This window comes from Galeopterus variegatus, unplaced genomic scaffold (genome assembly GCF_000696425.1).
Source record: "Galeopterus variegatus unplaced genomic scaffold, G_variegatus-3.0.2 Scaffold1739, whole genome shotgun sequence".
Lineage (NCBI taxonomy): Eukaryota > Metazoa > Chordata > Mammalia > Dermoptera > Cynocephalidae > Galeopterus > Galeopterus variegatus.
In genome coordinates this window covers 128134-141544 of record NW_007727850.1, presented here as the reverse complement: position 1 = coordinate 141544, position 13411 = coordinate 128134, and the positions used below count along the sequence as shown (strand labels likewise).

General features: G+C 34.7%; 1 protein-coding gene across 1 annotated transcript in view; it reads right to left on the bottom strand.

Moving 5' to 3' along the window:
• CSMD3 (CUB and Sushi multiple domains 3) overlaps positions 1-13411 on the bottom strand; it is a 181752-nt gene that overhangs the window by 61581 nt on the left and 106760 nt on the right. Inside the window, exons 24-28 of the mRNA XM_008578674.1 lie at positions 12017-12190; positions 11014-11199; positions 9818-9991; positions 7244-7426; positions 4857-5033 (exon numbers count right to left, since the gene is read on the bottom strand). Coding sequence (XP_008576896.1) covers positions 4857-5033; positions 7244-7426; positions 9818-9991; positions 11014-11199; positions 12017-12190 — 894 coding nt within the window. The remainder of the gene's footprint in view (positions 1-4856; positions 5034-7243; positions 7427-9817; positions 9992-11013; positions 11200-12016; positions 12191-13411) is intronic.

The window sequence follows — 13411 nt, the reverse complement described above, 5'->3', positions numbered from 1 at the left end:
TCCATGTAAGTAGGAGGACTTCTGCTTTCCTTCAAGATGAAGTAACAGGGAAAAATTTACCCTCCATTTGAAACAACCAGACACACACACACACACACACACACACACACACACACACACACCCCACACACACAAAAGGGCAGAGTATGGAAAATAAGATTATAAAGCAGTGGACATCAGACAACAAAACACATTGATCTTTGAATTACAAGAAACAAATTAGATGAGTCCTATGATTGGTCAATGTTCCTGCCTTCGGAAAGTTTCCAGGCTGTTGCACAGGGAAGAGGAACCCACGCAGAGCTCAGAAGACTCCCTGAGTAGAGCAGATGCATGTGAGAGACAGGAGAGAACCATGAAGATAGAGTTTGTGGGACACAGTATCAGAGAGGATAGAGAAAGGTCTCTAGAGATCCCAGGAGGAAACTCCTCTAGCAGTCAGCAGAGTGCTGATCAGCCAGTGAGGAAACTGCTCAGAAAGTTTGGACGTAACAGTATCTGGTGCTAACACAGGGCCAGGAATACTACTTGATATACAGAATTCTAGACCTAGCAAAAATATGTTTTTTAACACACATATACACATAGTGAGGAAACTGCTCAGAAAGTTTGGACGTAACAGTATCTGGTGCTAACACAGGGCCAGGAGTACTACTTGATATACAGAATTCTAGACCTAGCAAAAATATGTTTTTTAACACACATATACACATAAAATTAAGTGGAAAATATAGTCATTAGTAGAAATGAACTACAAGGCATGTTAAAGGAGGTCCTTCAGGTAAAAGAAAAGTGATACCACACACAAGTACGGATCTACATGAAAGAATGAAGAGCGCACGAAGTGGCAACTACACGCATAAGTACTTAAGATTTTTGTTACAGGTAAAAGAAAAGTGATACCACACACAAGTACGGATCTACATGAAAGAATGAAGAGCGCACAAAGTGGCAACTACACGCATAAGTACTTAAGATTTTTGTTATTATTTAAATCTCTTGAAGAAATAATTGACTAAATAAAGACAACTGACTATGTAATATGGAGTTTATAACATACTAATAAGTAAATGTTTAACAACAGGTTGTCATAAAGAGTCTGACTCTATTTTAGTTGCTCCCCTTCCCCTTCTGCTCCACATCTGGGAAAGCTGACAAGCTGCTTCCCTCCTTTGGCATCAGCAGGGAAGATCAAACCATGCAAACCCTGGCTTGCACACAGGAACTCTCCCTGAATCCACACCACTAACCACAATAGCAAACTAAAGCTATTCATCTATCCTTTCACTCAGTCCATTTCTGACCAGCACAGGTGCCAACCCTACTCTACTTACAGAGTCTCAATATGTGGGTAATCTTTGTACACTCTTGGTACATCTTTAGTCTTGTAGCATCATCAGTCAATATCGAACCAATTTGGGAGAGGGGAGGTAGATCATGCCCCTCACTGGATAACTACAGAACAAATAGTAGGATGGTATAAGTGATGACCGCCATTACCTTGGGGTCTCTTGACTTGCTAACTGGCTCAGCTGCCTGCTGGCTACAGAGGGCTTTGAGCTGTTCTAGCGTGCTGGCACTTTGAGATGTGCTGATTTGTGCTGCATTTACTGAGACTTCTAATTTCTGTTACAGATTTAAATGATAGACCCAAGTCAGAAGTATCAAAATTTGACAGGAACAGGAGTACACGACTGTGGCCTTTCTTAAGTGACTCTGAGTTGTTTGTCTCTTAGCCTGGACTTTTCTGTTTGTCTTGGATTTAATCATGTATCTCAATTCTAGCATAAGCCATGAATGATGCTAAGCTCAGAGGAATGAGTCTTACCCTACAACTATTGGTTGTGTGTCTCAAGCAGGTGTTGACCCTACTCTATACAGTGCTCGGGGGAAAGACTGACGCACTGTGCAATAAGCAGACCCATCCAGTTGTTGCCCACCTGAGAAAGAGTAGTCACCATCCAGTGTGCTCAGGTCCACGCTCCTGAAAGCAGATGGCTCAACAGAAACCTATGGAATGCCTTTGTTGCTTCTGCTGCCACCTATGTGTCTGCCATCAACAAGATCCTGATCCTCACAAGTCATAGAGACATGTCACCCATGGCCCACCTATGGGCTTAATTCAAACCTGACTTTAACTTGAAGTCTTTAAACCCAATAAAGTGAAAATTGTCCTATGTGAGATGACTAATCCTGAAAATACTGATTTGGAGCTCTCTGGAAGAAGAAACTTACAAATGTGGAAAGAGTAGAGAGGACCATCCTTCTCCCTGGAGTGTATCTCGTACCTACCCCCTCTTCCCACCACAAACCTGGATACAGCAGGAGGAAACAAAAACTAAAATAAAGGTCCACAGTTAAACTCAATTGGAAATTCAAAATTTACTAAAATAACTTATTCAACAGAAAGATAAAAGGGCTCTGATTGGATTTCATGTCTCTACAACATATGTTTTAAATTAACTTGAACATTTTCTGATATGTAGCACTTGAAAAACCTTCATGGCCTTAATGGATATCAGGGATCAAATTGCAGTTATACCTGGAGATCCTGCTGAATTTACATAAGGTGCATCCTATACTTTAGGGAAGTTACCTAACATAAAATAGAGGACAAACACATATGTCCCACAGTAAACATTGAAACTAGTGCCTTGCCTAAATTTTCTATATTGAACGCTGACCTAAAATATCTAATATGGACACTCTGAAACAACAGGAATAAATTAAAATATAATTGATTATCTGCTACTTACAATCAGCTAGATAAAACAGAACCCCATAGACTTTCCCTCTTAATTATAATAGTTAATACATCCCAATATAGATTAAAACAAGTTCTAGAGTAATTAAGAACCATCATATAACACCTACTGAAGAAAAGGACCATTGTTCTTACTTTCTTCCCCTTTACCATTCCAATTTGGTCAATGTTCCAATCTGATAAAAATTAATGGCATCTAAAAGTAGATTACCACAACCTAAATGCCATGGTAGCACTGAATAAGATATCCATACCTAATATTATCAAAACTGCTGGCTCCAATAAGTAACTGGAAAATATTTTGCTATGATAGATGGCTAATATGTTTATTCAGTGCTTATTTCAACAGCCTCTCAATCATAGTTTGCCTTCACCTTTGAAGAGACACCATACATATGGGGTATCTCAACAGCCCTGTTATCACACACAAACTTAGGAGGCAACATATTAAATATGACCAATTTTTTCCAGGAACACAGGTATGCCATTACTTTGATGGCATCCTCCTTTAAGTAGACTCATTTGAACCATTCATTCAGGAAATAAAAACACAAAGGACTCAGAAAAAAATGGTGGGGAGAAGGCAATAGATCAATGCCCACATAGTACAAGGGCCTGTCTTCTCAGTCAAATTTATGGGAATTATTTGGTCTGTCAAAGGCTGTTTCATGGTTGACACTGTTTAAAAAACAACTTTGACATGCTTAGCACCACAACATCAAAATAAGCCTAATGCCTTTTTAGGCCCTGGAAGCAACATATTCCTCATTTATAAAAATTTTTCATAAACCCATTTATGGTGTTATTCACAAACTGGCCCACCTTTAGTTAGGTCAAAAGAATCAGGGCCGGCCCGGTGGCGCACTGGATAAGTGCGCCGCTTGGGAAGTGTGGCGGCGCTCCCGCCCGAGGGTTCGGGTCCCACATACAGACCGGTTCCCGCTCAAGTGAGCGAGGCGCGGGGGCAACACTGAGGGTTGCGGTCCCGTTGCCGGTCCCCGGTCCAGTGCAGGGGCAACACTGAGGGTTGCGATCCGTTGCCGGACACGGAAAAAGACAAAAAAAAAAAAAAAAAAAAAAAAAAAAAAAAAGAATCAATAACATGTCCAAACTGCAGTAGAAAAGGCACTTCCTCAAGTGCTCCCGGAGTCTCCTCTGCTATAGAGATTTTAGCAGCCTCCTCTCATGACTCCTAGAGTCTCTGGACATATCCTGAACAAATAACTTTTCTTTTTAAATATGTCATGATTTACATTTTGCCACTGCAGATCTTCTTTTTTAATAGACTTTATTTTTTAGAGCAGTTTTAGATTTGCAGCAAAATTGAGCAAAAAGTACAGAGGATTCCATATACCCATTTTCCCCACACACCCAAACCACCCTTACTATCGACATCCCACACTATAGTAGTACATTTGCTGTAATCAACAAACATACATTGACACATGCAGCTCTTAATAAACATAAACAACCATAGTTTTCCAATGAATGCATTATTTTTGGTTAAATAAATACTATTTTATTCCACATATAAATATTACTTTACATAATTCTAAGAATTTTAAATACATTTATCAAAAAATACCCTCAAGTGAGTAATTCCATTATAATGCAGAATACCTAAAATGCCATATATTTTAACATATTGAAAGAGCAAATCAGCTACCAGGACTTCCTATAATAGTGCAAGAACCCATACATAATTAGCATGCCTTTTATAAAATCTAGTTAGTTACCGATATGTATTAGATTGGCAAGGTAAATGGCACTTTGTATTTTTAATCTTGATTACAGCTGGTAACTCATCACTATTCTTAAAATTTGGTTAAATTATATTTAATAGTATCTATCTTTTGTGATCTCTTTATCCTCTGCCAGACAGTGTAGTACCTTGGTAAGCCAACTGATTTTCTTAAAGTCACTAGTGTACGCTCTAACCATAACACTACTACGATCTTTTAATCTGAAAAGCAATACAAATATTCAAAGCAGTCCATGGTTTTATTAACTATAAAACACATGCACATACCTATTTATGAACTCAAATATTTTCACATAACTAATGATTTTAAAATACTGAGAAAAAACTTACTTGTACAGTTAGGCAAAGTTCCAGACCATGTTCCATTGGCTGTGCACTGTCTAACTGAAGGTCCAGAAAGAATATATCCCTCCATGCAGGAATAAATGACTGAACTAGAAAATGTTGTGCCATCAATTCGAAAGACTTTCCCATTGGCTGTTGTTCCTGGGTTACCACACTGTACAGCTACAACACAAAATGCTTGAGTATATTTAAAATTAACAAGATTTGAAATCCTTTCATGAAAAGTTAATGACTAAATGATCCCTTTGAATTATCCAGAGAAGCAATAAAATCCTCAAAAATATGCACTGAACTATCTTTCGTAAGTAGCTGAAATGAAAGATGAATTTATGTTGATTTTATTAGCTTAATTACTGGGATGAAAATCATATAACAGATATTTTTAAGACTTTTGTTAGTAGCTTTGGTTAAAACCTTTACAGAGTAAAGTCATTACTTGACGAATTTTGCCTTTCGATACCACAAAATCTTTCACTAAAGAATTGTAAGAATCTCTACCCAAAGACCAACTCAAGTAAAAGTGGAAGATATGTAACAATAATAAGATGCAATAGAGATTTATTATATTTATACTTCTAAGAGAAGAAATGTAAAATATATAATTTAAATATTATAAATATAAATATTTAAATCCATGCATATTTTTATTTATATAAATATATAACTAATTTACATTAAAATTTTACAATCTCTATTTTTAGTTCAAGGAATACCAAAAATAAATTGAGTAAAAACAGAGTAACTAAATTCTAGTAATGGTTTCCATTAAGTTTTCAATATATCCTAAACAAGAGTCATGAACACAAATGACTTTTTACTATTAACTACTATATATTATGCTTAACTATTTGTCATCAATACAATAAGTGAAATTTTAAAATATCTTAAAATCAATCCCATATGAAATGTAATACTAGATTTTGCTGTAATAACAGAAGGCATTGTAATACTCTTCAGTATTTGAGGTTATCTTTATATATAAGAAGCATGATTATAATTTCAGAAAGAGCCATCTAAAATCCCTTGCTGGATTTTAAATATTTCCTTTTGCCTATTATTTGTAGTGGTGCTGTGCTTGTGTATCTGAATGCATGTATAGACATGGAAATTACACATTTTACACATAGACACAAAAATTAAATTCTAAATAATATTTTCCTCAGAACCTATGATAGAGGCTTTTTTTTTTTTTTTTGCTTTTCTGTATTTTCTGTTCATATCCTTTGTCGACTCATCTACTACAATATTTTTTAAAAGTGATCTTCATTTATGAGAAAAATATTAATTCTGTTATATTTGCTACAATTCATGGCTTGCCTTTTATCCATAATGCACATGCTAACAAAATAATGTCAGCAACAGTCTGCATTTCACCTATAAAATATTTTATAGGTCAGCTGAAAAAACAATTGCTTTAGATATTACATATGCAATGTTGCAGGATACAATGTTGCAGGCATAATGATGCCTGAAGTATCACAGACTTTGCCTTTGTAAAATAAGTTTGAGAAATGAAATGAACAGTTTAGTCTGCCTTACCATATTTTGCTCAGCAACTATGTTCTCTAGCTCCTTTCCCTATATCAACTAAGTTACAGCTGTTTCAAGATTATTAAAATTGGTCCTGCTAAAAAAGATAACTATTTTTCCTAGAATACAGACACTAATTTTAAACATAATTTAAAATATTTCTATAATATTGTCAATCAAAAAACTCTCAAGAATGTTCCATTGGGAATAATTTGCTATTTCTAAAACCGATGTGTTCGGTATAACATTAAGTAAGTTTTATAAATACTTTCTCAAGTTCAGTGTTTGTAATAAAATCATCACCAAAACCAATGTAAATTCCAAGGATGATTTTCCCACAGTGTTTTATTTTGCAGCCAATCTTGTAAAGACTTAGGGCAAACACTCTAAATTTTATGAATTCTGGTAACTAGCAATTGTACTCTACACATGGAAATCTTACTTACACTTAGGCATCTGTCTATATATTTTTTTTCATTTCTACAAACATGAAAGCTATGTTCATGTAAGAACAACTTATTTTTTTCCTTAGTGTAGAGACAATATAGGTAAAGAAGAAAAAATAATATTTTTAACAAATATTTTTGTTTTTAAAATCTAAATGTTTGCTATGTTATGAACAATGTTGTATATAAATGACCAAAGAGAGTTTTCACTTTTTATATAACCATTAGCTGTCATAATTCTAAAGGGTGGTGTCAGTAAAACTAGATACTGCTGCTTTTACTCTGTGGTTGCAGGTGGAGGGAACTGACAGAAGTAATATCTGCACTAGTACCCAACTGATTTTGGATACACGTTCCATTCCAGCACTCTGAATATATTTAGTTTCCGTCTATTACCTTTACATTCTGGCTGCCTTCCAGTCCAGCTGCCATTGGCTAGACATGTTCTTTCTTCTGAGCCATGAAGGTTGTAACCAGTATCACAAGCAAAACGTACAGTACTTTTAGTTCTGAAATCGCTTTCCTGTCTAGAACCATGACCAGGAGTACCTGGATCCCCACATGTACCAGTGGTGTCACCTGCAATGCAGTAAAATTCAAAGTAATTTATTTCAGTTACCATTTTTAAGTTCATAATCTAGACCAACATTCTGAAAGGCATTTGTTTTTAATGCATGATGTGTTTTTAATGAGATAAGTTGACTGAGTAAAATGTAATTCACATTTCCCATCTGACTGTCATGGGAAAAAATGCTATAGTTTAGATATGATTGGCTCACCAAAATTCTCGTTGAAATTTGTTCCCCAATGTGGCAGTGTGGAGAGATGGCACCTAGTGGAACATATTTGGGTAATGAGGGTGGGCCCTTAATGAATAGATTAATGCCCTGGTGGGAGGACAGGGAGTTGTGAATGAGCTCCCAGGAGAGGTGGTTGTTAAAAGGAGCCTGGCCAGATGCATTGGCCCCAGGATCATGAGCTGAATAAACTTCTTTTCTTTATAAATCACCTAGATTCAGGTATTATGTTATAGTGACACAAAAACAGACTAATACAAAAAAGCCTACCAAAAAGAAAATAGTTGTAGAGTATGGTGTTCTTTTCATACCAGTGATATTTGGAAAATTAAATAGATTAAGGATATTTTATTAGTATTACCAGAACCAAGTTAAAAAAGAAGCTAATGGAAAATTTTTAACTGACAGTACGATGGACTCAAATGATGATGGACTCATAATACTAAAATTAAAAGATTGGACTCATTAATTTGCCTTGTTCCTTCTCTGAATTTCCTAATTACTGATAATAGTTTTGTTGTTGTTAAACTAGAACTGTGGTGTGCTAGGACATGTAAATATTACAGTATATTTCTTTCTATAGTCTAAAATTTTTCCCCTTAATTTTCTCTACCAATGACTATTGACTAAAGATGAATGAACTGCATATTTCTTATACATGAAAACATAAAAAAATGATAGACAACCAAAAATTAGAGACTCTGATTTAAATTCCTAATAAGGATTTTGTTTATGACTAGGTGTTCATCTTTTGATTTCAATGTTAAGGATACTCAGTCTTTACTCAGTCCCTAAATCACCTCTTAAATCATTCTAATCATAGTTGCCATAGTATTAATATATATTGAGAAAGAGAGAAGAGAGAGGGAAAGAGCCTTGAAAACATAGGCATTGAAAATACTCTTGTTCTTGATGCCTTTGTGACATGCTGTGTGTTTTTGGAATCCTTCTTCAGATCTTCTAGTTTTTATGTGATGTAATATTAATAGCCACACAAATTTAAGATTCTTTAACTTTTGAATATCAGTGTACAATTTATTTTACAATTCAGTAGCAGTTTCCTGCTACATTGGGGGGAGGGTGTACATGTGTGTGTTTGTGTGTGTGTGTGTATATGTATATATCATAGTTAATTTACTATGAGTTACTCCAGTATTTTAATTACCATTAAAATTAGTTTTATAGTCACATTAAAAATGATACTTTTTAAAATCTATAGATGATAGGGATTAACCATTGGTTACAAGAAGATTAAAAGACTAAGTAACTATTTCACACCTTTCAAATCTAAAGTGAAAACAATTTAAAATGACTCCTAAAAACTCATTAGTATGATCTTCAAAGAAATAAAATAATATAAAGGCATTGGACAATACAAGCATACAAACAAAACAAAAAGAACAGGCAGAAAAATAAGCACAATGCCTAGTTAATGCATAAAAATAAATACTATCACCTAGGGAGTCATCATAGATCTAAAACTTAAATGTATTTTTGAAGAAAAGCAGTAGCTATACATCTAAGAAAAAAATATCAAATACTCCAGTAACACATTATTAACTAAAAATAGCCTTAACATTCGTTTATTCAAAGATAATTTAAATGGGGTTGTAAGAACTCAAGAGTTGTATGTTGCCTATTAATAATAAAGATAGGATAGATAAATATCTTTCATAAAACTTGCTAGCTTAGTTCAATTTAAAACATTTAGGACTTTATCTTAAAATTATGCCATTAAGTAATCAATTGCTTAGAAAGTTAAACAGAACTGAATTCTGACAGAAAATCATTGATATAACATTGCCTTCTGAAGATAATTATATTTGGTATCTACTAAAATGGGATAGCTACTTTAGCTTCAGAACCTTCACCATTTTAATGAAATAAGCACTTGGGCAGTATGGAATCCTAAAACCACATAATTCTTTATATTAGGCACAACACAGTTCAAAACATATACTTGTAATTTATCCTCAACAAGAGCCGTGTTAATTTGCACTCTGAATTCATATACCTTAGAAATATTCTAATAAATGTATAAGCAATGTTTCAGCTTTTCTCATGAGATTTTAAAAAGAGAAATGTGTTGTTTTATGTATTTTTTGTGTATATATTCCTAATAATAATAATAATGTAATTTCCAATACACATTGTCCAGTTTTCCAAGTGGTACCTGAACAATGAGGTTGCGATCCACTCCAATGGCCATTTAATTGACAAGTTCTTGATGACTGTCCAAGAAGGGAACGCTTTCCTGTGCAGGAATAGTGAACAGTAGACCCAAAAGTATACTTCTCTCCAGACAGGACTGCATTCGGAGGAGCGCCAGGGTGTCCACAGTCAATCACTACAATACATAATTATTGAACATAAAATTTTTTTATATCTCCTATCGAACAATCTGTACCAACTCGTTTATAAAAATATAACAGCAGTAAATTTTGTGCTCAAACACCTAAAACCTCCAGAAATCAAACATCTATCTATGTGAAAACTGGTTTTTAAAAAATAAAATAGAGTTTACAGCTGCAGAAGCTTATTCTGTTAACTCTCTCATCCTAAGGATAAGTTTAAGAGGAATATTGTTAGATAAGTAAACAAAAAATGTTTTGAGTGATTATGACAAGTATGTATGGGTGTTGGTGGTGAGTGTGTTTCCATACACATATGTGCATGGGTTTGCAGTGTGTATGTGCCTGGACAAGGATGCACAAGTCAGGGAGAGGAGTGATACGGATTGGCTACATAAGGACATAAGATGCCACGTGGGATTCAAAGTGAATTCATGAAGAAATTAAAAGGGAAAAACTTTGAGGTGAAAGGAAATGAAGTAAAGATGGATATGAGGTTCACAATCTAATTTATACTCTAGAATCATTCCATTCCATGCTATTAATGAATAAATTATGCTATACAAAGAAAATAGTCAGTGGCTTGTCAACCAATACACTGCTAAGCATAGCGGAGTCAGAAAATACATTGTAAAAATATTCTTAGCTAAATGTAGCTTGGGAATTTAATGTGTGGCCCCTGTCAGTTGTTCTTGGAAAACTATTGAGTGCCATGTATCACTATAGTATCAAACAGCACATGAGGATACCTAAACTTAATAAAACATTTGAATACTTAGCATACTACTAGGGAGTGCTACAGGAAAAAAAAAATAAAAATAAAAAATAAAATAAATAAAAATAAAAACAGGCAAGAAGTATATGAGAGCTAAGAAAACCTGAAGAAGTTCAGACTTACATGCCTCACAAAAAGATTTTTAACTTTAATGGTATAGCTCTAGGTATTTTATAAAGACAATAAATATCCATATTGCTTCCATGGCTTTTTCTCAAGAAACAATTCACATTATCTACTTACTGATACATTCTGGTAAAGGTTTGTCCCATTGTCCATTTGGTTGACATATCAAAACTGAAGATCCAAATAAAAAATATCCAGGATTGCAGTCATAGAACACTACAGTGCCATAGGTGAAATTTCCATGTTCTATTTTGCTTTCTCTTTTGGAATTGGCTGGAATTCCAGGATCAGAACAGTTGACCACTAAACAAGTGACAAATTTTGAAAGGTGTGTTTAGAATAATATATGTATACATACATACATTTCTATTAGAAATTCAGAAACATAGTTTCAAGGTAAATTATTCAAATAAACCGAAGAGTCCAGGAATAAAATTATGGACTTCTGAGATAATAGCTGAAATATGTGTGGTTGAAAATATAGAAAAAAGAAAAAAAATTTTTGGTAAAGTTTTTTAACAGCAGCAACTCCATAAGCATTACGCTGAATACAGATTTAAAGAATATCTTTTAAGCTATAGTTGAACCATAAGAAAAAAATATACAGAAAAATTATAATCAGATTGTATGGTATCAGACAAGAGAAAATTTATTATACTTCTTCACAAAATGGGAAAACACCAGAGAATTATCTTTAATCTATTTCTATAGAGAAAACAACAGATAAAGCCTTAACGCAGATATCATGGTAATCCAGGCCCCAAATATAGTTTTTCTAAAAAATATGAAGAAAACAAATGCCAAAAGTAAGTTCCATTATGTATAAAGCTAAATTAAAGTAGAAATGATCTCAATATCTTTTTATATGCAGCCACAAAACAGGGAAAAGATAATAAAGTGAAGCAGGAATAACATCAGCCAGTTTTAACTTTTAAATACGTAAGTTAAAAATTTAAGAAAAAGGAAAGCATTGTTGATGAGATGACATCAATATTAGAGCTTTTTGTCTTATTAGCTGAAAACTTTCTACTGTTCTGCCCAAGTTGTTTCAAACGTATCTTCTATGTAATACAGGCACATTATTGCCATGCCCCAAACTGGAATATAGTTAGCCCTTTACCTTTGCACACCGGTGGCGGATGGCTCCATTGTCTGTTGGCCTGGCACTGTGCTTTGGTCGGCCCTTGCATAAGATACCCAATATTGCAAGAAAATGTTACCACATCATTAAAGTTGAATCCATTTCCACTTGTTCTTCCATAAATGGGACTACCAGGGTGACCACAGCTAACAGCTAATAGCATCACGGGGAGAAAGGATGAGGTCAAAAGCATAAAACAGAAAAAAAAAAATACTTATTAGGTATCATGTGGCAATTATACTTAATTTTTCAAGGTAGAAAAAGAGCACTTTTAGATGGAAATATATGTACGATAGCTTTACTAATGTAAAGGAACAAAGCGGAAAGTCAAAATAATCTACTATTATATTAGGTTGGCTCCATATCTTGGCTATTGTAAATAGGGCTGAGATGAACATGGAAATGCAAGTGTCCCTGTGACATGATGGTTTTCATTCCTTTGGATATATGCCCAGTAGTGGGATTACTGGATAGTATGGTAGAACTATCTGTAGCTGTTTGAGAAACCTCCATACAGATTTCCATACTGGCTGTAATAATTTAGTTTCACCAACAGCACAGAAGAGTTTCCCTTTTTCTGCATCTTTGCCAGCATTTGTTGTTCTCAGTCTTTTGGATTATACCCATCTAACTGGGGTGAGATGATGTCTCAATGTGTATTAATTTGCATTTCTCTGATGATTAGTCATGTCAAGCATTTTTTCAGGTAGTTATTGGACATTTATATGTCTTCCCTCAAAAAATCTAGTAAGCTCCTTTGTCCATTTTTTAATTGGGTTATTATTATTACTATTATTTTTCAGTGAAGTTGTTTGAGTTCTTTTTGTATTCTGGATATTAATCCCTTGTCAGATGTATAATTTGCAGATATAGGTTGTCTATTCACTTTGTCTGTCATTTCCTTTGACATGCAGAAGCTTTTTAGTTAGATATAATCCCATTTATTATTTTTTTTCTTTTGTCGCTGGTTATTTTGGGGTTTTATTCATAAAGTCTTTGCCCAGTTCTACTTCCTGAAGTGTCTCCTCTGTGTTTTCCTTTAGTACTAAATGCCCATCGATGGACAACTGTATAAGGAAATGTGGTATATATACACAATGGAATACTACTCAACCACAAAAAAGAAGAATGAAATTCTGCCATTCACAGCAATATGCAAGAGCTTGGAGAAAATTATGTTAAGTAAAATAAGCCAGTCACAGAGGGGGAAATACTGAATGTCCCCACTCTTAAGTGGGAGCTGAGAGAGAAAGAAAGAAGAAAAGAAAGACCACAATGGTGCCTTGAAGTTGCAGAGGGAGAGAACAGACCTAGGGTTGCATGGCGGGGGGGGGGGGGGGGGGGGGGGGGGGGGGGGGGGGGGGGGGGGGGGGG